This window comes from Trypanosoma theileri (genome assembly GCF_002087225.1).
Source record: "Trypanosoma theileri isolate Edinburgh chromosome Unknown TM35_Tth_8_V1, whole genome shotgun sequence".
NCBI lineage: Eukaryota > Euglenozoa > Kinetoplastea > Trypanosomatida > Trypanosomatidae > Trypanosoma > Trypanosoma theileri.
In genome coordinates, this window is record NW_021639850.1 from 487,169 (window position 1) to 508,935 (window position 21,767).

At 37.5% G+C, this 21,767-nt stretch overlaps 8 protein-coding genes across 8 annotated transcripts; all 8 read right to left on the reverse strand.

Moving 5' to 3' along the window:
- Positions 1-1,312: 1,312 nt before the first annotated feature.
- On the reverse strand, positions 1,313-2,095 carry TM35_000082970 (uncharacterized protein; the record flags this gene model as incomplete). The annotated part of the gene is made up of 1 exon (XM_029024162.1): positions 1,313-2,095. One exon carries the CDS (start codon positions 2,093-2,095, stop codon positions 1,313-1,315), a length of 783 nt encoding a protein of 260 aa, XP_028884565.1.
- Positions 2,096-3,374: 1,279 nt separating this feature from the next.
- On the reverse strand, positions 3,375-4,082 carry TM35_000082980 (uncharacterized protein; the record flags this gene model as incomplete). Its single annotated transcript, XM_029024163.1, has 1 exon — positions 3,375-4,082. One exon carries the CDS (start codon positions 4,080-4,082, stop codon positions 3,375-3,377), a length of 708 nt encoding a protein of 235 aa, XP_028884566.1.
- Positions 4,083-4,437: 355 nt separating this feature from the next.
- On the reverse strand, positions 4,438-9,993 carry TM35_000082990 (uncharacterized protein; the record flags this gene model as incomplete). Its single annotated transcript, XM_029024164.1, has 1 exon — positions 4,438-9,993. One exon carries the CDS (start codon positions 9,991-9,993, stop codon positions 4,438-4,440), a length of 5,556 nt encoding a protein of 1,851 aa, XP_028884567.1.
- A 567-nt stretch (positions 9,994-10,560) lies between these two features.
- Positions 10,561-13,044, reverse strand: TM35_000083000 (ubiquitin activating E1 enzyme; the record flags this gene model as incomplete). The annotated part of the gene is made up of 1 exon (XM_029024165.1): positions 10,561-13,044. One exon carries the CDS (start codon positions 13,042-13,044, stop codon positions 10,561-10,563), a length of 2,484 nt encoding a protein of 827 aa, XP_028884568.1.
- A 454-nt stretch (positions 13,045-13,498) lies between these two features.
- Positions 13,499-14,911, reverse strand: TM35_000083010 (tRNA-splicing ligase RtcB; the record flags this gene model as incomplete). The annotated part of the gene is made up of 1 exon (XM_029024166.1): positions 13,499-14,911. The coding sequence occupies one exon, from the start codon at positions 14,909-14,911 to the stop codon at positions 13,499-13,501; it is 1,413 nt and encodes a 470-aa protein (XP_028884569.1).
- An 896-nt stretch (positions 14,912-15,807) lies between these two features.
- TM35_000083020 (uncharacterized protein) lies at positions 15,808-16,164 on the reverse strand (the record flags this gene model as incomplete). Its single annotated transcript, XM_029024167.1, has 1 exon — positions 15,808-16,164. One exon carries the CDS (start codon positions 16,162-16,164, stop codon positions 15,808-15,810), a length of 357 nt encoding a protein of 118 aa, XP_028884570.1.
- A 1,009-nt stretch (positions 16,165-17,173) lies between these two features.
- Positions 17,174-18,763, reverse strand: TM35_000083030 (uncharacterized protein; the record flags this gene model as incomplete). The annotated part of the gene is made up of 1 exon (XM_029024168.1): positions 17,174-18,763. One exon carries the CDS (start codon positions 18,761-18,763, stop codon positions 17,174-17,176), a length of 1,590 nt encoding a protein of 529 aa, XP_028884571.1.
- A 1,374-nt stretch (positions 18,764-20,137) lies between these two features.
- TM35_000083040 (procyclic form surface glycoprotein) lies at positions 20,138-21,412 on the reverse strand (the record flags this gene model as incomplete). Its single annotated transcript, XM_029024169.1, has 1 exon — positions 20,138-21,412. One exon carries the CDS (start codon positions 21,410-21,412, stop codon positions 20,138-20,140), a length of 1,275 nt encoding a protein of 424 aa, XP_028884572.1.
- Positions 21,413-21,767: the final 355 nt, after the last annotated feature.

The window sequence follows — 21,767 nt, forward strand, 5'->3', positions numbered from 1 at the left end:
TACTTATATATAAGTATATATCTAGTATTCATCACTCCAATAATCCACTGAGGGATAATTTCACAGGACAAAGACACAAATAGAGAAAAAAAAAAAGAAAAAACCATCAATAAAAAGCGCACAACGATACACAATGGATAAGAGAACATTGGCGTCATTGATGGAGAAAAAAAAAAAAAAAAAACTTGAAAAAAGCAAGAAAGATATAACAAAAGAGTAAAGAAAAACAAAAACAAAAACAAAAAACGAAGAACAACGGAGAAAAAATGAAAAAGAAAGATATCATTTCTAATCCCTTATCTTCTTTCGTTTTCCTATCCTTCTTCTTTTTCTCTTAGCTCTCGTCATATATATATATATATATCTTTCCTTCATTCATTCTTGTTTCACTTAAATATGCGTACTGACTGAATGTCAGGACACTAATGTCATGTCTATATATATATATATATATATATATATATATATAGACACACACATACACATACATGTAATGATCTTTTTATTGTATTCTCTCTCAGAGGGCTGCTCTATACAAACGACTAAAATATTTTTTTTTTTTTTCGTTTTTCTTTCTTTTGCTTATTTTCTTTTACACGTTCCTAATTCTCTTTTTCTCCTTCTCGTTCCTCAATTTCATCATTTGCTGTACTCACGTGTACATCCCATACATATATGTTAGCCTTGTAATACATGCACGGATGTTCTCTCCGCTTCCCTATTTTATTTCTTTTTTTTTTTTTATTATTTTTATTTTATTCCTGTTTCTTATCGTGGCAAAGAACAGTGTGGTAGTGACTGGTAAAAACAGTACCCACCACCACCACTAGTAATAGTAGTAATAGTAATAGTAATAGTAATAGTAGTAGTCGAAGTTCCAGCGAGAACATTAGCAAGAATAACAATCACTCGCATACATAGAGTTACACGTAGAAGCACATAACAGCAAGTGAAAGAAACAATAATAACAAAAAACAACAACAAACAAAAAAAAAGACAAAAACGGAAAAACAAAAAAACAAGAAAAAAAAGAGAGAGGGGGGTTTTATATGGTTTGTGGATTTCCCTTAACTATCAGGTCATCTATATTCCTGCGCCTTCACTCACCCTTTCCACAAAATATACACCACACACTCTTCCCCATTATCATATCATCCTCATCATCATCATCATCATCATCATCATCTCTCTTTCTCTTTCTTATTCGGTTTTTACACCATCTCTTTCTCTTTCTCTCATATATATATATATAAATGTGGTAACTCATCATATGTGGAAACGCAATTTTTTTTCTCTCCGCTGCTCACGGCCGTCAACGAATCAGATTGCGCATTCCCATGATCATACTCTCGTCCCCATCGCTGTACACCTCATCCTCATCCCCCTCCTCATCCTCGCCCTCCTCATCATCGTCGCCAACAGTGAAGAAGTGATGACTCAACCACTCCGGGATGAGAGAGGAGTACTGCTCACCAAAGAACGTCACGCTGCCGGGGCCATTTACCTCAAGCCAGACGGAGCCATCCACGTCAAAGCGGAGATCGACATTACTGCAGATGTCTGTCTGTCGTGGAAGTGCCACTTCAAAAAACCCTGCCAATTGCACACGCTCAGCGGAGCATGCGGAAGCAGTGATTTGTGTTGAGGAGGAAGCCAGTTTCTTGTTGTTACCGTTGTTTTCTTTCCCATTTTTATTGCTTTTGTGTTTCTTATTATCACCACTGTTATGGCTGTTGTTGTTGTTGTTGTTATTTGTCGCCATGTCTTCCAAGGCCGCTGCATCTGTGGGGACGGTCCATGGAAAACAGGCGACGGCGTGACTCTCCAGTTTCCCCGAGGCGCAAAGCGTTCGAAGACTGGCGAGTGTTGAGGAACGAAGTAAAGCGTCATTTCTGCCTGGTGTGGAGTCGGAGTTTGATTCCTGCTGTTGTATATATGCCTCCATCTCTTCTATGCTTGGAGGTGTGAAGGTGATGTGCGTAATGCGCACTGAGCTCTGCACCTGTTGCATAGCACACGTCTGGAAGCTGTACGGCTCCGCCTCAGAGACCATCACACGAAATGATGTCGCTGTTACTTCGTCCCGTTCCTCCATCTGATAGTTGTTATTTGTTTTTTTTTCTCTTTCTTTTTTTATTTCTCTTTTAAAGAATATCTATCTTTATATAGTATTATATATATATATGTATATATATAATACAGATATGGATATTTGTAATATGTATGCGTTCGTTAATAATCCACTATCGCCTCCTTTGCCTTTCCTCCTTGAATTTGGGTTTTTTTTTTTTTTTGTTTTTTGTTTTCTAAACCCGTGCTAGATGGCGAAGGAAATAAAAATAGAATGACGTGTTGCTACTGCTGTCCCCCGAGATATGCCTTTGATGCAAGCAGTTGCTTCTCACGTCTATATATATAAAAAAAAGAAAAGAAAAAGAAAAGAAAAAAATGAACTAGCGTGGAGGAATACTTCTACCGAAGAAGAAAGAAAAAAAAAAAAAAAAAAGAAGAAAAAAAAGTAACATTTGAGGTGAAACAATTACAGAACATACACTAGACATTATAAGCAAGAGCAGGAGAAATCTCCGAAAGAGTTCCCTATCCAATTCACAAATGAAAAGAAGCTTCTTTTTTCACTTTTGTTGTCATTGACACTTGACTAAAACACAACGAAACACACATACACACACACAAACACACACACAGAGAGAGAGAGAGAGAGAGAATAATAAAAAATAAAAAATTGAAAGGAAACAAATACACATTACTGCTCTCTCCTCCACCCCCACACCTTCAACAAATTATTAAGATTATCATTATCATGTATTACCATCATCATCATCATCACCATAATCATATGATGGTAACGTTACGCAATGTCGTTATCTATTATTTCCTTTATTTATCGTTATCCTCCTTCTTCTTGTTCTTTTTCTTTTTCTTGTGGTTGTCGGTGTGAACCTCTCATCTGTTGAACTTCCCGCACCTCCTGCACCTCTGGAACCCAATGCCGCGTTGTACGTTCAATCAAATCCCGAAGTGTTGTCTTGCTGCTCTTACACTTACGACACGAGCCCAGCAACTCCACATACATAACAGGTCCCTCTAGCCGCAGAAATCGAATATCACCTCCATCCATCTGCAGTTGTGGTCGAATTGTTGTGGCGATGAGTTCCTTCACGATGAGTGTCACCTCCGAGTCGCCCTCCTGCGGGAGAGTGTCGGGGTGTGGGTGAGGGGCGTCGGCGTCCACATGCGGCCGGCCGCTGAAGAGATGATCCGTGAGAAGAGCACTCACGTGTAGTTTCAACTCACTCCAGTGTGTGGACAAGACAAGATCGCGTAGTGCCGCCTCATTTATTTTATTCTCTTCTTCATCCTCTTTTTTTTCTTCTGCTTCTTCTTTTTTTTTTTTTTTGTTGTTGTTGTTGTTGTGATTGCTTGTCCGCTTCTTTATTTTCACTATTATGTGTATTGCTACCCTTCTGCTCTTGACTACTATTACTATTACTACTATTATTATTACTACTACTGCTGGGGGATGAGGAAAACACGGGAGTCTCATTGGGTTCACCTTCTCTCATAGCTTCCATTACCCGCTGCTGTAGTTCTGCAGAACGTTGAGCCGCCGCTTCTCTCTGCTCAGCAGCAGAAGTATATGTAGAAGCAAGACCCATCTTCATTGCAAAGTACCGTACAGCCGCATCCGCATCATCATTGTCTACTCGTCGTACCGTAACAAAATTTCGTCCAACGGTTACTTCTTCCACCATAGGCAAATTGCGTAGAAGCTGATCGGCTAAGGGTGATTGATAAGAGTTGTCAAGATCAAAACTAAGTGTCCCATCTTGTTTCTCTGGAAGAAACTTTACGTCATCTACAAAGAATTTGTAACAGGACTCATTTGGTGTCTCTTGAAAACGTACAAGGAACGTGCGTCTCGCACAATGAAGCTGTAAAGGAATCATACACACATGTTGTGACAATCTTCGCGGCCGCCTTAGGAGCGAATGGAAAGAACCAGTAGAGTTGTTAGTAATGTGATCAGCGATAACAGGGCATGCGCGTCGGGGGAAAATCATTGCGAAGGAACTGCGCCACACCGCCTACATTAGATAGAATATTTGAGAAATAGAAATAAAAAAAAAGAAAGTGAGTAGTTGAGAATACATTCATTAGATTACAAAAAAAAAAAAAAACACCCATATATATATATATATATATATATATATATATTATCATTTGTTTTATTGAAAAGGTAAAAATGCAACTAGAGAAAGTGGGTATGGGGAATTCTTCTGCAGATATACACCACTTACCTTAAAACCCACTCCATTACATAGCAAGAGAATCCAATCATTTGTTTTCTCTTTTGTTTCTTTCTTTTTTTTTTTCTTTGTTTGTTTATTTGATTGATTTTCTTTTTTTTTCTTCATTTTACACGAAAAGATGGGATTCCTGCCGTTCTTCCTCAGCAACGGCTTCACTGATCATTAAGGGCACTTCTGTTTCCATTTCCTCATTCACCGAAATTTGTACTTCATACTTTTGCTTCAATGTTTTCGCCCATGCTTGAATATTTTCCTGAACACGTAAGCGATGCAGACGTAGTTCCTCCCCTTGTTGTTCTCGCATACGATTATACACTTCCTGCTGTTGATGAAATTCCGAATTTTGTCGTCCTTGTGTAGTTTCCAGCGCCTCCTTCTGCAGCATTAATTGTGCCTTCTTTACCGCTATGCCCCGCAATTTCTGCAATTTCTCCTGCGCAGCGGCGGGAAGATCTTGCAGGGGAATATCTCCATCCGTTGTGGGCAATGAAGAGGAAGAAGAAGAAGATACGATGGCTTTTATCTCTACAGCATTAAACTCCTTCGCAACTCGATTGTAAAGAGCCACACAACCCACACACTCCATCTCAGCAAGTGTGGCAGTTTCCATTCCACCACGTGCCTGCACTTCACAACAACGCATGGGATTCTTTTCTCCACAGCGTGTGCAGCGAAGTGTCACGGCTTCTTCACACGGCTGCGGTGTTTCTCCACAACGCACTTTTTGAAAATGAGGCACAAGTGTCAGCACAGGACCAGACTCAGACATGCCAGAAACAACACGTTGACCACATGTAAGTTCTTGTAAACCAACAAACTCGCATGGGGCACACACATCTCCACAACACCGTAGACAGAGATGACCACAAGGTTGTACCTTTGCACAAGGAAATGGACAATGATCATGCGTAGGAACAGAATCCTCATTATCATTATTATTATTATTATCACTATCATTATTATTATTATTTTCTGCATATGAGACATGACATGTATGCAAACATGCATGTGAAGGGTTTGTACATCCTTCATAAGACGCCAAACAAAGTGAACGACACTTCTGCACACCCATTCGACGTAGTTGACAACCCTGATAATCTGTATATGTGAGCATTGCTAATTGACGACAATTCTCATGTTCTGGACACCGTAATGCCAATGCCGCTCCCTTCACATCTGATGGAAGCCAATAACGTCCCTGTTCACGTAGTTGCAATACATATCGTTCTATTCGTTGTAATGGTTCAAGAACGCGGAATAATTCTTTACTTCCAATGAATACAGCTCCGTAGCGAGCACATGAAACTGTCTTCCATAGCCACCATCCCACACGTTCTACAAACAACGAATCTGCAGATATTTGCTCCCAGGCTCGTTGACGTTCTAATCCAGAGATACGACCTAATTCATATGCAAGTCCAGAGAGACACAACACGGCAATATCACACTCCTCATCACGTTCTACAAAGGCATCAGGAGTGAAGGGAAGCGTACAAACAGAAGGAGTGACATCTTCTGTATAACCTCCATCAGATGAAGACGTCATACCTTCAATAATGGCAGCCTCATCTTTTGCAAAGGCGCAAAAAACGGTTACCACCATTGAAGGATCAATACTAAGAATACGTTTTTGCACAAAAGCAGCAGCAAGACCATCACAATGTGTAGTAGCAGATAAAGACACTGCATGCGTCCAAATCTCTACGCATGAGGGTGAAGAAAATCCCAAAAGTGTCCCTTTTGAATTTGTTTCTTCACCGCCATTAACATTACTATCACCATTAGTAGTTGTTGTTGTAGTCGTGGCAGCAGCAGCAGCAGCGGCATTAGAAGCAGAAGTACCAGAATTTTTATTATTATTATTATTATTATTATTATTATTATTATTATTATTATTCCTTCTTCTATTTCGTTGAGCATTCCGCCTTGCAGCACGTGCAACTGGCATGTAAGCCACAACTGTACTATTTCGACACAACTGTACAGCCTTGTGAAGTTCCGCACTACTAAAACGAACCGATTCAGACAATACGGCGGTACAAGATAATGGTGTACCTTGTAATTCCTTTTGTACGGCTTTAAGAACTGCAAGAGAAGCGTACTGTTCTTGTTGAAGTGGTGCTTCCCTCTGATGAGAAAGAATCACTACTGTGGCTGGTGATAATGTAAGGTAGAAGGCATCATTAATTTGATCATAATCATCCACTACAAGATATCTTGGTTGCCATACACCTAAGAAATAAAGTTCCTGTAATAATGATGGTCCAGTGGCAGTAATGACTGTCACTTTAGAAGTTTGTGAAGTGGCTCCTACGGCTTGAATAAAATCTAAGAACATTTCAAATAAATGACGTGACCCATCCATTATTTCTTGATTTAAAAAATCAAGAAGATCTTTTTGTTTCTCACCAAAAACAGCACGCCATCCAGCAGCTTCAGATTTTCCATATTCACAAAGACTACGTGATTTATTTGGTAATGCGACGGCATGAAATGAAGAAACTGCAGGTTCTGTATTTTTCCAGATATTTATTTCTTTTTCTTTAACAAGATTATCACATGTTACTACAGTTAAGGTATCCCAGAGATCCTCAGAAAGATATGTTTCCCATGTCTTTCCTTGACGTTTAGCCTCAGCGAGTGTATCATGTCGTTCTTTACTAGACATAATCCAGGGAAGTAACTCAATATAAAGTTTCCATTTTCCCTTTTCAGACATCTCATTATTATTTTCATTCTCATTTTCATTTTCTAATGAACGACGTATAGCATCACTAAGGTCACCTAAACGTTTTAAAGATTGTAGCCATGTATTTAAGACATTAAGAAGAGGAGCATTCAATGATCGTTGATGACTTTGTAACATAATATCTTCAAGTGAATGATATTGTTCTGTTATATTATCATCTTGTAGAACTCTCAATACATGTGATGAGGGTTTTTGTTCAACTGCTTTTGGTCGTAATAACAAGGGAGCATGACAACATCTTAGTTTTTCACTTAAGTGTACATGCTCTTGTATATGAGCTAAAGCGGCATTTGTCACTTCTTCTGCAAGGTCTCGTACAGAAGATACATCTACTGCTTTAAAAATATCTTCAATTTCCTCTACTGGTGATAATTCATCCACACGAGCTGTTAATACTTGTCCACTATGTTTAATCATTGAATACCAAAGTGTTTGATGTTGTTTTCGTAATGTATCTTGTGCTCTACCACGTGATAGACTAGAAGCATGCATAAGTGTTGTTTTCCCACTTCCCACAGCTCCTACAATAGTGCGTACACCTGGTCCTGTACTCATTAATGTATGTAAACATTCCACCTGTGAGGCGGTAAGAGAAGCGGTCTCTGTGAGTTCTGTAATACAACGTTGAATGGCTTCCGTCTCACCTGTAAGAGAAGTTGAATGAAGAAAGAAATCACTTGAACTTCCAACACTGTTATTCATATTTCCCCACCAAAGTACATCTTCTTCCGTTGCCCCACTTTTTCCTTGATTATTTTTAACACGAGTGGTGGTTCCACTGGATGATGTACTCTGTTCTTCCTCCTGTAATCGAGTTCGTAGTTTTTTAAGATGTAAAATGTATAATACATAGGATACAGCAGATGTACCACGTGGAAGGAATTGTGGTGGGGCATCATGAAGAATACGATGATGATGATTAGAATGATGATTATGATTATTATTGTGATGATGATGATGATAATCACGAGTGTGTTCTCTTTTACTTCCATTTCGATTACCGTAAATAAACCATGCATCTGGTAAACAATTAGGTATCATATGGGAACTACTACTACTACTACTACTAGTAGCAGCAGCAGCAGCACTTGCTTCCACTAGTGAAGGTAACATATCCCTATCCCGAAGGACATACGCAGTGGCTGTAACAGTAGAGAGTTCTTTCTCATTATTTTCAACAACATTACAGAGAATAACAGGAAAAATAAATGTTTTATTCCTTAAAACCAGGACAACATACCCAAATAATGATGTAACTTCTTGAAGTTCATTGAGAATATTCTTTTGACTTGAGATATCCAATATAAGAGATAGGGGTAATCCAAATAATGCATGTAAACGAACTTCCTCTAAAGAATAATCAAAAAGATTTGAACGAAGAGCAGGTTGTTTAACTTGTATGAGTTGAAGTTTTTGTTGTTGATTATCCATTCCATTCATAGTCATTTTAGTACTTTCTTGTACAAAACGAGATACCGCACGTGAAGCTGGTCCATACAATTCTGCATACGCTGCCATCATGGCACATTCCACAAATCGTAATGTCTCTTGACGAAGATATGGAGTATATGTTTGGGTCATTGCTATCATCATTTCCTTTACTGTAGATTCCTTTAAACCGTGTAAATCTTTAATATCTTGTAAATTAGGTGGATAATGTGTTTTATCTACAAGACTTACGGTATCTGCTATACGTTCTCGTTGTCGTACCCACTGAGTTACTCGACGTAAAAGACCTATTCGTGTCATTTCTTCCACTAATTGTATAATTGCCTGAACTCCTGTTTGTGAAGATATTTCTTTATTGGTGTGATTTAACCAAAATTCTGTAATACGATGAAGAACAGTAAAGAAACCTATTTCCGCACGTTTTCTTACTTCACTACGCCATTTAGTTTCATTTCCAGTATCTCTACAAATATAACGAAAGGCTAATTTCACAGCGTCTAGTACAGTCTTTTGTGTACTTGCCCATGTAGATTCTGTTACTGATCCAGCCATTTGTGGTAATAACACAGAAATACCTTCTATAAATAAAGGCGAAGCGATAAATTGATACACTAACTCTTCCACAAGACGTGGAATTGTAATAATAGACTCTGCACCATCTAATATAGCAACATAGAGACGAAGTAAAGAGAGTGTCACTTTTTTTACTTGATAGACTTTACGAGTCTCTATTCCTTCTATTTTTGAAATATATTGTAATAAAACAGGTAAATAAAGTGATCGCATCCATGCATCTGGAGGATTTGTAGAGTTTAAACTTTTATCGCCTAATAAAGAATCCATAATACATGTAAACTGTGCAAGACCAGGTGGATAGGAAAGAAGTTTTTGTATCCACTTTATAGCCACTACTATATTCCAAGAAGCGGCATGTGACCAATCAGCAGCATCTGTAAGTACAGAAGGATCTAATGTAATAAACTCTACTAATGTAGATGTGGAATGTTCTTCATTATTTTCTTTATTTGTAGTAGTAGTAGTAGTAAGTCGTTGAAAAAGTACCACATCTCCAATACAAACACGTTGACCAACAGAAACAGGGACCTGTGCAGGTTCAATCGTATCAGATGTAAATATAAGTGTCTCACCATCATTGGCCACTAGTTGTATAATACCAATTTCTAAAGGTCCATCCAATTTACTTCCATCCGTACGTGGAAATAAGAAACGACGTACTTTATGACGAAAGAGTAAAGAACTAAGTAATGTATCCATATCTTGATAGAGAAGCGCGTGTTCTGTAGATTGTTTCTCATACATTATGGCGGCTTCTTTTGTAATACCACATGTAATTTCTATAATGGCAGCATGTGAAGAGGATGAATGTGGTTTACTTTGATCGTGGTTTCCGTCATTTCCATCCCGTGGTCGCTTTACACCAGGCACCATAGATGTAGCTGGCATTACCGCGGCTATCGGTCGCTCCCCGCTAAGTTAATTAAACACAATATACAGGTTCTTTAAACTTATTTTATTATTATTATTATTATTATTATTATTATTATTATTATTATTATTATTATTATTACTATTGTTTTTCTTTCCTCTTTCCCCCTTTTCTATAATATATATATAAGGAGATAAGATAATATCAAGACAAAGAGAGAGAGAGAGAGAGAGCATGAGAATGAAAAAGAAAAGGAGTATATGATGATGATGAGAGAGAGGGAGAGTGAGAAAAATAAAGTTCGTGTAGAGAAATAATTTCACAAATCATTTTTTACTTTAATATTCATTATACAATGAAGATTCAAAACTACTACTACACACACAGAGCAAACAAAGAAGTAAAAAAAAAAAGTAAAAAAGAAAGCAAGAGATCCTTCTGTAATTTCTTTTTACGAAATATATATATATATGGTTTTTTTTTTTTTTAGGTCAAAAGTCGATATCATTTCCCTCTTCTACAAGAGCTTTCCCTTAAACAAAGAAAAATAAAAATAATAATAAAAAAAAAAAAACAAATTCCCTTCAATTGTCATTTGAATCGATATCCCATTCACCACAGTCCCCAAGGTCACACTTCTCCTTAAAGGCCTTTACTCCAGAAACTTCTTCAATATAGAGAGGATCATTGATACAACGCAAGACAAAGGATGACCCTTCTGTTTTGTATGCAGAAACAATAGAATCTGAACAAGCTGTGCAAAGGTTATATTGATAACCATGAAGAGTATAAATATAGTGTCCAAAGACACTTCCACGTATTTGATGTGGAATAGCCCCGAGAACTCCCATGGCTTTATTGATTCCCTTTTCCTCTTCTCTTTCTTTAGATTCTTCTGGTTCATTATTTTTGCTATCTAAAATTTCTTTATCTGTGGTATTCTCCTCCATATATGGAGGACATGCAAACTTTAATGGATGATTATACAATTGTGCTAATAATTCCACAGCTGTAGATGCGGCTATGGCTGAAACTCCAGGACGCGTTACTGTACACTGTTGATCTAATGTACGTGCAGTCATACTATCACGAGGAGCATAAACATCACTACAAAAGTAACATCCCAAACGTGTATTATTATTATTATTATTATTATTATTATTATTATTATTATTATTATTATTAGTATTCTCATGTGATGATTTAATACCATGACGCATAACTACATAAGTATCAAATCCAAGAGCTGCATTTAAAAGAGGTTTATCATAAACAGCGGATATTACAGTTGGTAACCATCGTGCTTCCCGACTATCTGTTAAAAGAAATATCACATCATGTTCTTGAATAAGTTTATCAAGTTTTTCAATATCTTTAATAGCATCTATTTCTCGTTCTTTATCAATTCGATGTCCTGGCATATGAATAGTCATGGGAACCGCTTCCACTTCTATTGTAGGAAGAATACGTTTAAGCGCTTTAGCCGCAGCTACCGCTTTATTACGTTCTTCTATACAAGGATTAATTACATCTGACATTTCAAAAAGTGTCTGACGAACAGGATTAGAATAAGAAACATTTCCACGATCCACAAGTGTCATCTTTGTAACTCCCCACATTAATAAATGTCGAGCCACATTACATCCAAGTGTACCACAGCCAAGCACCAATGCTTTACAATGTGTTAATCCATCTAATTGAAGTTGTGGTAACATACGCCATTTCATTAAACTTAAGTTTAATCGCGCACTAGACTCCGCAAGGCGTTCAGGTGCCATCGCAGCACTTAAATCTACAAAATGCACAAAAGATGATAATGATGAAGAAGTAGAAGAACTTTTTCGTTCCACCCATCCAACCGCTTTTACGGGAACTCCTTCTGTTTCTTCTGTTGTTACTATAGCCGCCGCATCGGCAAGAGTACAGTCAAGCGGATCACAGGTGCAATCAAATATAATACTTTCCTCCACATTATTATGACGAATACAATACAACACAAAAGATTTAATAGAAGGAGAGGCAAGACGAAGTATACCAATCACATTACGAACGGACCATCCAGGAAATTCTTCCCTTGTAGAAGTATCAGAGATCACAATAATAGAATGTTGTGTCTCTATCATACGTCTTATAGAAAGTGGTGTAAAGGAAAGAAATGTTACTTCTTTCTTTTTATCTTTATCTTTACTATCTTCAAAGAGAACTATAAAAGGATTAGGACCTCGTTCTGGATATCGCTGTAATCTTTCTAATAAATGTTCATGTATAGAATTCACAGCTGCTTGACTGGGGAAATATGAAATTTCATGAGGATTGGTTGAAATACCTTTATATCCTCCCTTTACTCGATGCTTCAAGTAAACTGGAGAACTGATAGATAAAACTGGAAATGCCATTAAATAGTGAAATTTATGATTTTTTAAGTCTGCATATGTAAAGAGAACAGCAATAGCAAAATTCATTTCTTCCCATGCCTTTTCCACTGCAGTACTTACAGTTTCCTGATGATGATGATGATGATTATCATTATTATCCTTATCTTTTTTAGTAGAATCAGGTAATAATGGAAGAAGTAATTTTTCCCGCAATATACGCCATAATGTTTCCTTGCGAGGCAATTGACGAAGTTGTTCAACTGTATTAAAATTCTGTATTTCCCCCTTCACAAGTGTAGAAATAGAAACAGAGGAGGAATCATTTAAAGTTGCCCCACCATCAACAGTTGTTGGATCGGTAGATAGATTACTAATAGTAGTAGTAGTAGTAGTAGTAGTAGTAGTAGTATTATTTTCCCTTAAACTTGTTGCCACAGTGACGATATCGTTATCAAGACTCTCTCGCCTAACTGAAACTGTATTAGCGGGAGTTGCAGAAGAAACACTGTTTATCGTATTGAATAATGTTAAGGGTACAATAGGTTCCTCTAAACGCCATTTGTGTAGTTTTTTAAATTCCAGTTCATACCAAAATCCAATCTCAATATGAGGGGCGTACTCTTTATACTTTAACCGGTTCTCTGTTCCTCTCACATGTGTTGCCTCCTCATTGGAATTCCGCATTTGTGACATGGAAGAAGAAGAAGAATATGAAGAAGCAGAGTTGAGGGGGCACAACTATAATGAGAGAAGATAAAAAAAAAAAAAGGAGAAGAAGAAAAAAAAAGAAGTAAAGATGAAAGAAATGAATATACCATCCTTTTTTTTATTTTTATTTTCTTCTTATAACCTCCTCCTCCTCCTCCTCACACCTTCTTTCCCTTTCACTTTGTACTTGCAAAATCTTGGCAAAGCAAGAAAAAGAATAATAATAATAATAATAATAATAATAATAATAATAATAATAAGATTATTTTCTTCTTTGTTTTATTCTCACTGAGTACTCCAAGGGTCTTTTTTTTTTTCTTTTCTTTTCTTTTATTATAATTGTTCCTCTTTACGAAGAACAAAGAAAAGCAAATGAAAAGAAAAGAAAAAAAAAAAAGAATCCCTGTAGTATCCCCCACTCTCTCTTTCTCTCTCGGACTTACCCCTTTACACAAAGTAACTGTTTAAGAGCACAGACCACTTCCACAAGATCCTCCTGTGCTTGCATCACATCATCAATCTTCTTATATGCTAATGGTGTTTCATCCAATACATCTGCATCTTTTCTACACTCCACGTGTTCAGTTGCGGCTTCGTGATCCTCAAGTGTAAAGCGTCGTTTTGCCTCACCACGACTATACCGTCTTCCCGCACCATGTGAACAAGAAAAGTAACTATGTGGATTTCCTTTTCCACGTACAATATAACTTTTAGCACCCATACTACCAGGTATGACGGCTAATTCACCAGAACGTGCAGATGTAGCTCCTTTACGTGTAAGCCAAACATGTTTAGATGGACTTAATTCTATTCGTTCAACATAATTATGATGACAGTTAATAGCCATTTTATCCATTGTAAAAGGTAAACCAAGATAATTTCGCATCGCTTTTACTACTTCTTGTAACATAATTTCTCGATTCCATTTAGCATATGATTGTGCCCAATCAATAGCCTTTACATATTGATCAAAGTGTTCAGAACCCTCTCGCAAATACGCTAATTCAACATTAGGTAGATTTACAAGATGTGTTCCCATATCTTTTTTAGCAAGTTCAATAAATATACTACCAATACGATTCCCAACTCCTCTAGAACCGGAATGTAGCATTATCCAAATATGTGGTCGTCCGATATTATTATTAATATCATCATCTACACAGAGTTCAATAAAGTGATTCCCTCCACCAAGTGTACCAAGATGAGTGATGTGATTACTGGATTCAATTTGTTTATGCATACTACATATTTCTTCAAACCCTTTTTGCAGATGACTTTTCCAAATCTCCGCTACTTCCTTTGGTACTTCACCACGCCAACTACCCGCATCTAAATTACTTCTCCCATTATGTGTACGTCCATGTGGGACTGCCACTTCAATGGCAAGTCTTAAACCGGCAAGAGAATTAGGAAGATCTTCTTGAGTAAGACTTGTCTTTACAGCAATCATTCCACATCCAATATCTACACCAACCGTTGAGGGAATTAACGCCTGTGTGGTAGGAATAACAGTTCCTACAGTAGCCCCATGTCCTGTGTGAACATCCGGCATAACGGCAATTGGATGTTGAATGACATCTCCCATACGTGAGAGTTGTAGTAATTGTTCATGGGCAGAACGTTCCACCTCCACACCTTTAATCCACGCTCGTACTTCCACATTACTGCAGGAATCCCCAAGAAGAAGATAGGGGTTTGGAGTTTCACTCTTATCTTGTATAGATGTACATCCTCGTTGAGAAGCGTTAAGAGGCGTAACAAAAAAGGATGTGGATCCTCTTATTGTTTTTCTTGTGAATATTCTACTAGAAGTGGTAAAAGTGAAGCATAGTCTCCTTTCCAAACTGAACATAGTTTTTTTTTTTTTTTTTTTTTTTTTTTTTTGGATAAAAAATACCCGATAAACTATTTACTGTATACTCTCTGTACTTGGAATATGTACATTTACACATATATATATATACATATAAGCAAAGATCGTATTGGTAGAGAATAAGAAGAAGAACAAAAAAAAAAAAAAAATAGAATAAAATCAAATCACAAAAAAAGGGAAAACAGCAAACACACAGACACATACACTGAAAGAGAGATGAAAAGATAAAAATGGCAAAAAAAAAAAATAGTAAACACACTCAATTTAATGAGTAATGATACCACCTCAGACACACACATACAACACATCTAAGAGAATCCTGAACATCGCAACTAAAAATGTATGCATATGTGTGTATGAATAAGTATATATCTGACCAAGAGTACCAGAGAGAGAGAGAGAGACTCATGACCAGTCATTCATAATAACTTGAACAACAAAAAAAAAAAAAATGTCAAGCTTATTTTATCCATGACTCAAGATAGCAGAAACCACAATGCAGAGATACCATATATATATATATATATATATAAGCATTGAGTGAACACCAAACGTCGCCAATATGAGAAACAAAACTAAAAACAAAAATAATAATACTCACACACAAAAACTCACAAATACGGAGAGTCCACCAAAGATATTCCTACGTGTCATATTTTCACATCTCTTTTTCTCGAAGAAGAAAAATAAAAATAAGAACACAGATTACAACTTCAACTCCACAATGAAAAAAAAAAAAAAACATCCTACAGTACAGAGCAAGATAGACACATACATACATACATGCAAAAAGAAAACAACCAACCAACTAAAGACAAGCAGTCGACATTCATCTCTCTCTCTATTTCTCTCTCTCTCTCTCTCTTTCTCTCTTCTTATGAAATGTCAACCGCCGCTGGTTGATTGGTTGTTTTCTTGCAGGCAAGATGTTCTTTAAGCATCTCATCTCGTTTCATAATAAACGCCTTCCGTGTGCAGTCCGGACAACCTGGATTTCCCCCTAACAAATGGCGGTTTGGACAACAACGCCTACAGAGCTGCCGGCCACACCAATCGCAGTTCGTGCTGGGCGTGAAGTACCACATGTACGGCTCCCCGCAGCCCTCACAGACACGGCCGTCCTGCGGTCGTTCCGATAACGGGGCCGGGGTGTACGTGATGGGTTCAATGCGCTCTCGTACCTCTTCAGGCACTGGCTCGTGGGTTGCAGTATCACTGAAGATTTGACCCATTCTCTTATTTCTTTTGTTTTTTCTCTTTTGTTTTCTTTTTTTTCTATTTATTTATTATTTAGATTTGCTTTCGTTTACCTTATTCACCAAACTACCCACACCTCGTTACCACTATCGGTTTGATTTCGTTGTTGTTGTTTTTTTTTTTTTTCTTTTTTTCTTGTTGCTGATGGTATGTATATATGTAATACCTCAGTATCAGCGTATGCCACACACAGAGTGAGAGAGAGAGAGAGAAATGGGGATGAAGATAACGAAAAAGAAAAAATCAAAAGACAAACAAGAGAAACAAACAAACAAACAAACCAAATAATAAAAAAAAAAAAAACGAGTGAATAAAATTGTACTTCAACTATCATGAGCAATAGGAGTGGAAGAATGTGTTTAGATGTATCTTACTGTTCACATACACTATTTTCTCTCTCCTTCTCTCCTTCACTGTTCCCCTTTAGCGATGACAAGTAGTAAACACCGCAGTCACCAGTCACCACTGAGGCAGTATCTCGCACAATAGAATGTGTACAGAGAACTTCACCACATGTCGATGTGGTTAAAGAAATAAAACAAAGGGAAATTTTCCATTTTGCATGTATTTATCTATATATATAAATATATATATATATGTGATGTTGGACATATACTATATATCCTATTCATATGATCTTCATCCTTTTTCTTTTTCTACTAATACTCTTTTATGTTGCTTTTTCCTTGTGCATTCGCCTATTTAAAATACCGAAACCCGTCAAAACTTAAAAAAAAAAAACAAGAACGACAAAAAGAAAGAAAGAAAAAAAAAACAAGAACAATGTACAAGGAATAGATTCTAACAACATATATTGATATTTCAAACAGCAAAGAATAATACTAGTTTCCCTTCCTTTATTTTGTTTAACGTTTATTTTTTTTATTCTCATTTTGCTCACCCGTTCAAACAGGTAGAGAACTTTAGAAACGTATATATATATATATATATACTTATTAACAATTGCCATCCTGACACCCCAAACTAGACAACACCTCCAGACTCTGTGCGTGGTACCTTACTACCGACCATCTGTTCCATATTTTTCTTTTCCACTGTATCACCATTAGTGGTAGTATTAGCCGTATTATTAGCAGCTGCAGAAGTATCCACTCCTTCTACGCTACCATTTCCATCCTCATTATCATCATCATCTTCTGATACAGCTCTTGCATTTCTCTTGCGTGTACGAGGATCTACGGCGTCGTAATTCCACAGTGCAAAGAGATTCATATCGCGCAACAACAGGGTACCATCAGCAGCTCCCTGTGTGTAGTTTACAATTTCCTTCTCAAGTTCTGCATAACACTCCTTTACAAGTTGAATGGTAGACTCCGTCTCCTTGTGGATGAGCCGCAGAATACGTGGACACCCATCACGTCCCAGTAGAAACGCAGAATCATTGTTTAATCCTATCATTGCAAGAGGAAATGATTCCAAGTGTGTTTGTTTAATAGTTTCCATTGAAAAAGAGAGTTTCTGCGTACTGATATCATACTTGAGAGGAACAAAGATAACATCTTTTATACCAGCGTAAGCAATAAAAATACCTTGTGTATTACTTTTTCCATTCGTATGGATTTCCGTATTAATAGATGATGACATGTCAACATGTACCAGAGATACTACAGCTCTAGTAGTAGCTCCATCATCTGCAGTAGTGGGAATAGTAGAATTCACAACACCAACATCTTCTGGAGAAAGGGTTGTGAGAAGTGTAAAAGGTTCACTTGTAGAGGCATCTAACAAAGTATTATCCGCAACCCATAAGTGTATCATACCGTTAAAACAACCAACCACAAAGTAAGAGTTTTTACCAAGACCTGTGGGATCTGGAATCTCTGTAATGGATGTCACCACCGACTGTGGGGTTTCATTCCATAAAAATTGTTCAATACGAAATGTATCTGGGTAACAACTGACCCTCGCATGACGGTCCTTATCACATGTAAAGAGTCTACGTCCAATAAGAGGTAACATTGTCCTTGTCTTTTCATTCCCATTTTCTGTAGAATGATCCATCAACGATTTCCCAGAAATGGGTGAAGAGAGAAAAAAGGTACTGATCACGCTAAAATGCTGAAGAAGAAATACGGGTGCACTGCCACATTTTATCATTGTTGTTGTTACTCCAGAATTTGGAGTTTGATCGGGTGTCCATGTCAGACTCAGACGGTACACTTCCCCAAATTTGTCGGCAAACAAAATAGTGGAATCACCACAGGTTGCCACATGTGTGATGCGCTTAGTGTGAGGACCAACAGAGAATGAAAGTGGTATTCCAGCAGAGAAAAGATTGGATTGCTCCTCTGATATTCCTTTCAGTGTTGGAATACTGTACATATTAATACGCTTACCATCACCACCAGACACCAGATAACGTGAACCTGTTGAAGATTGTAGGAATGCAACACCACGCACCACTTGTCCATCATCCACAACGCCTGTTTGCTCCTTCACACCATCGTGAATAACGATAAATATCTTTGTGTTAATACCAATAGCGATGAGACCCTCTCCACGCACAGAGGCTATAGACACAGAGTGATCATGGGTTTCACCACCGCTGGACATATCCCCCTAAAAATCTCCACTTTCTCTTCTCTTGCTGTTATTTTCCCTTTTTTTTCCTCTTGAAAATGAGATAGAGCAGGATGAGAAAGAAAAAAAAAAAAATAGAAAACAAGATATTTAAAGAAAAGAAAGTATACTTGTCACTCAATTCCTTTTTTTTTTCTTAATTTATTTATCGTCCTCACGTCCTCTAAGGATGTCTAGACATACAAAGATTGGCAAATGGTTTAACAACAAACGAAAAAAAAAAAAAACGCAGAATAATAACAATAATGAAAATAATAAAAATAATAAGAGTAATTATAGTCAGCCAACAGAGGTTATGGCCCAGAAATTAATCCACAATCCTCATACACTCCAAAGGAACCTCATCCCTTAAATCAACAACACAAGAGTCGTATATACCACCTTGTGGTTCCAAGAGTCATTCAAAGGTAAAACAGAAGCATAATGCAGAATTTGATTAGTAAAGCTTAAAAACAATACAATGTTGTGACTTTTTTTTTCTTTTTATAAACACATTTTACTAACTTCAATGTACGGTGTGTCATCCAATACCCAAAAGAAGAATTCAACCATTATAAATGCAAAACACATCATCGTCACAATGATCCGTCCATTACTACAGAAACAAACAAACCACCACCCTATGGAAAGAAGAGGAGAAAGATGCCTCTCATTTGCAGTGATTAAACACAGAATGCCAAAGCTACGATTGAATGCAGCAATGTAGACGTCCCCTCTGGTGGAGGCTCAGAGCCATTCGGCAGGATCTCAACAACAACTGAGTACATGAACTATGATAAAAATCACTCTGGAGCAGCAACAATTCCACATTACCACATTAACTTCCCCACTAAAAAAATGAAAAAAAAAAGAGAAGGGGCGGGAGAAAGATACACTTCACCTTCCTGTTTTACTTGTCTTTCGTTTTAAAGAAAACAAAGCTCAACAACAAAGATGATAACAAAATTAAAGAAAAAAAAATAAGACAAACATTCAATTATCATAAAACCCTATCCATAAAAAAAAAAAAAACACGACATCAAGGGAAAAGAATTAAAAGAAAAAAAAACCAACAAAACAAAAGGAAAAAAAACTCGACAAAAAACCCGAGTATAACATTTAATAATATCAACATATCCGAGAAGGAAAAAAAAAAAAAACATACACTCAAAACCAGACATCCTATAACTTTCTTCCCAAAATACAAAAAAAAAAAAAACATAAAAAACTTGCACTTTTTACAAGTAAACAATAAAAACAAACCAAAACATACAAACATAACACAAAGAACAAGAACAATCTTTCTTAACTCTACATACATATATATATATATATATACATACCCAATAACATAGAGAACTTCATACTTCAAAAATACTGCGCTGGTGGTTGAGATGCAGGCGGTTGTCCATACACATAACCTTGTTGTGGTGGTACTTGAGGTTGTCCATATCCATAACCCTGTGGTGCTGCTGCTGCTGGCGGTTGTCCATATCCATAACCTTGTTGTGGTGGTACTGGTGGTTGTCCATATCCATAACCTTGTTGTGGTGGTACTGGTGGTTGTCCATAACCATAACCTTGTTGTGGTGGTGCTGGTGGTTGTCCATATCCATAACCCTGTGGTGCTGCTGCTGCTGGCGGTTGTCCATAGCCATAGCCCTGTGGTAGTGGCGCTGGTGGTTGTCCATAATCATTAGGCGCCACATATCCCGGTGAGTCAGTAATTCCTTGATTGGACGTTGTTGGTTGCCCAGGACTGTTGTTTGTAGGTTTGCTTTTTCGTCGCACACAGTAGCAGATCAATGCCACACAGACACCGATTTCCAGCAACAGAAGGACAGATCCAACGACAATCATGATAATTCCAGCAGTACGGCGATTCACACCAAAGTCCCCTGTACCTTTCGTCAGCCGCTGTAGCGCTATAAAAGGGTCCTTGTCGCTGTACAGGCGCACCACAACGCTGGATGGTTCCGACACCTGGTAAATATTCGCCATCCCACTAAAATCGTAAATGGCACTGCGTAGAGTGAAGTCCTCCTCGTACACCCCTGGACTGATCTCAGTAGCTACAAGATACAATCCCGACAGATACTGGTACTGCGCGCATGTACCACAACGGCTGTTTACACCACATGAGGGACTAGTGGGTGTAAAATTTCCACCGGAAGCATTACAATTAGCTTGAAAATTTTCCACCATGGTGTTACAGTAACAAGATCTACTCGTGGATGAACAGGAACTCATAGAACACTCAACAAAGCGTATATAAATAATTCTTCGATAAACAGTTCGTGTGAACTCTTTGACAGTGTTGATGTTCACGGTAAAACTCAGCATTGAGGCAGGTGCACTTCCCAGTGGAACGGTAGCCTCAGTAAAGACAGAAGGGGCATTATCCACATTAAGAGATACATGCTTAACAGTAGCACCATAGCCGTTTATGGTGCCAGTCCACGCTTGGATGGGTGTGGGATTAAAATTATTCACAGCCGCTTTAAATTCTTTACGACCATCTTTTTGACTGAGAAACACACTCCCAACAATAATAAGTACGGGTCCACCAATTAGGAGGAAGATAACAACTGACACAACGAACTTCAAACAGTTTCCAACGGCATTAATTATATCGAAGCACATTGTAAAAATCTTTCTTGTAATTATTCAAGTGTAAAGCAAAGCAAAGATCAATACAAACACAGAAAAACGCAAAAGGACTTTCAACACACCGCACACACACACCACATAGGTGTATCCTCATCTGACAGCCACACACAGAGTCACCTTATCAATTCTTATACTCTGGATCATCACATTAGAGATTCGTTCTTCTAGTTCATCATTGTTTTTCAGCATCTTCCAGTAGGGGAAGTAGGAAAAAAAAAACTATTATGTTGATAGTTAAACAAACAATTAAGCACAGAAAAAAAAACATTTTAGTATTACTGTTGTCTCGCCCAGAAACTCTTTGACTATCCTTTAAAAAGAAAAAAAA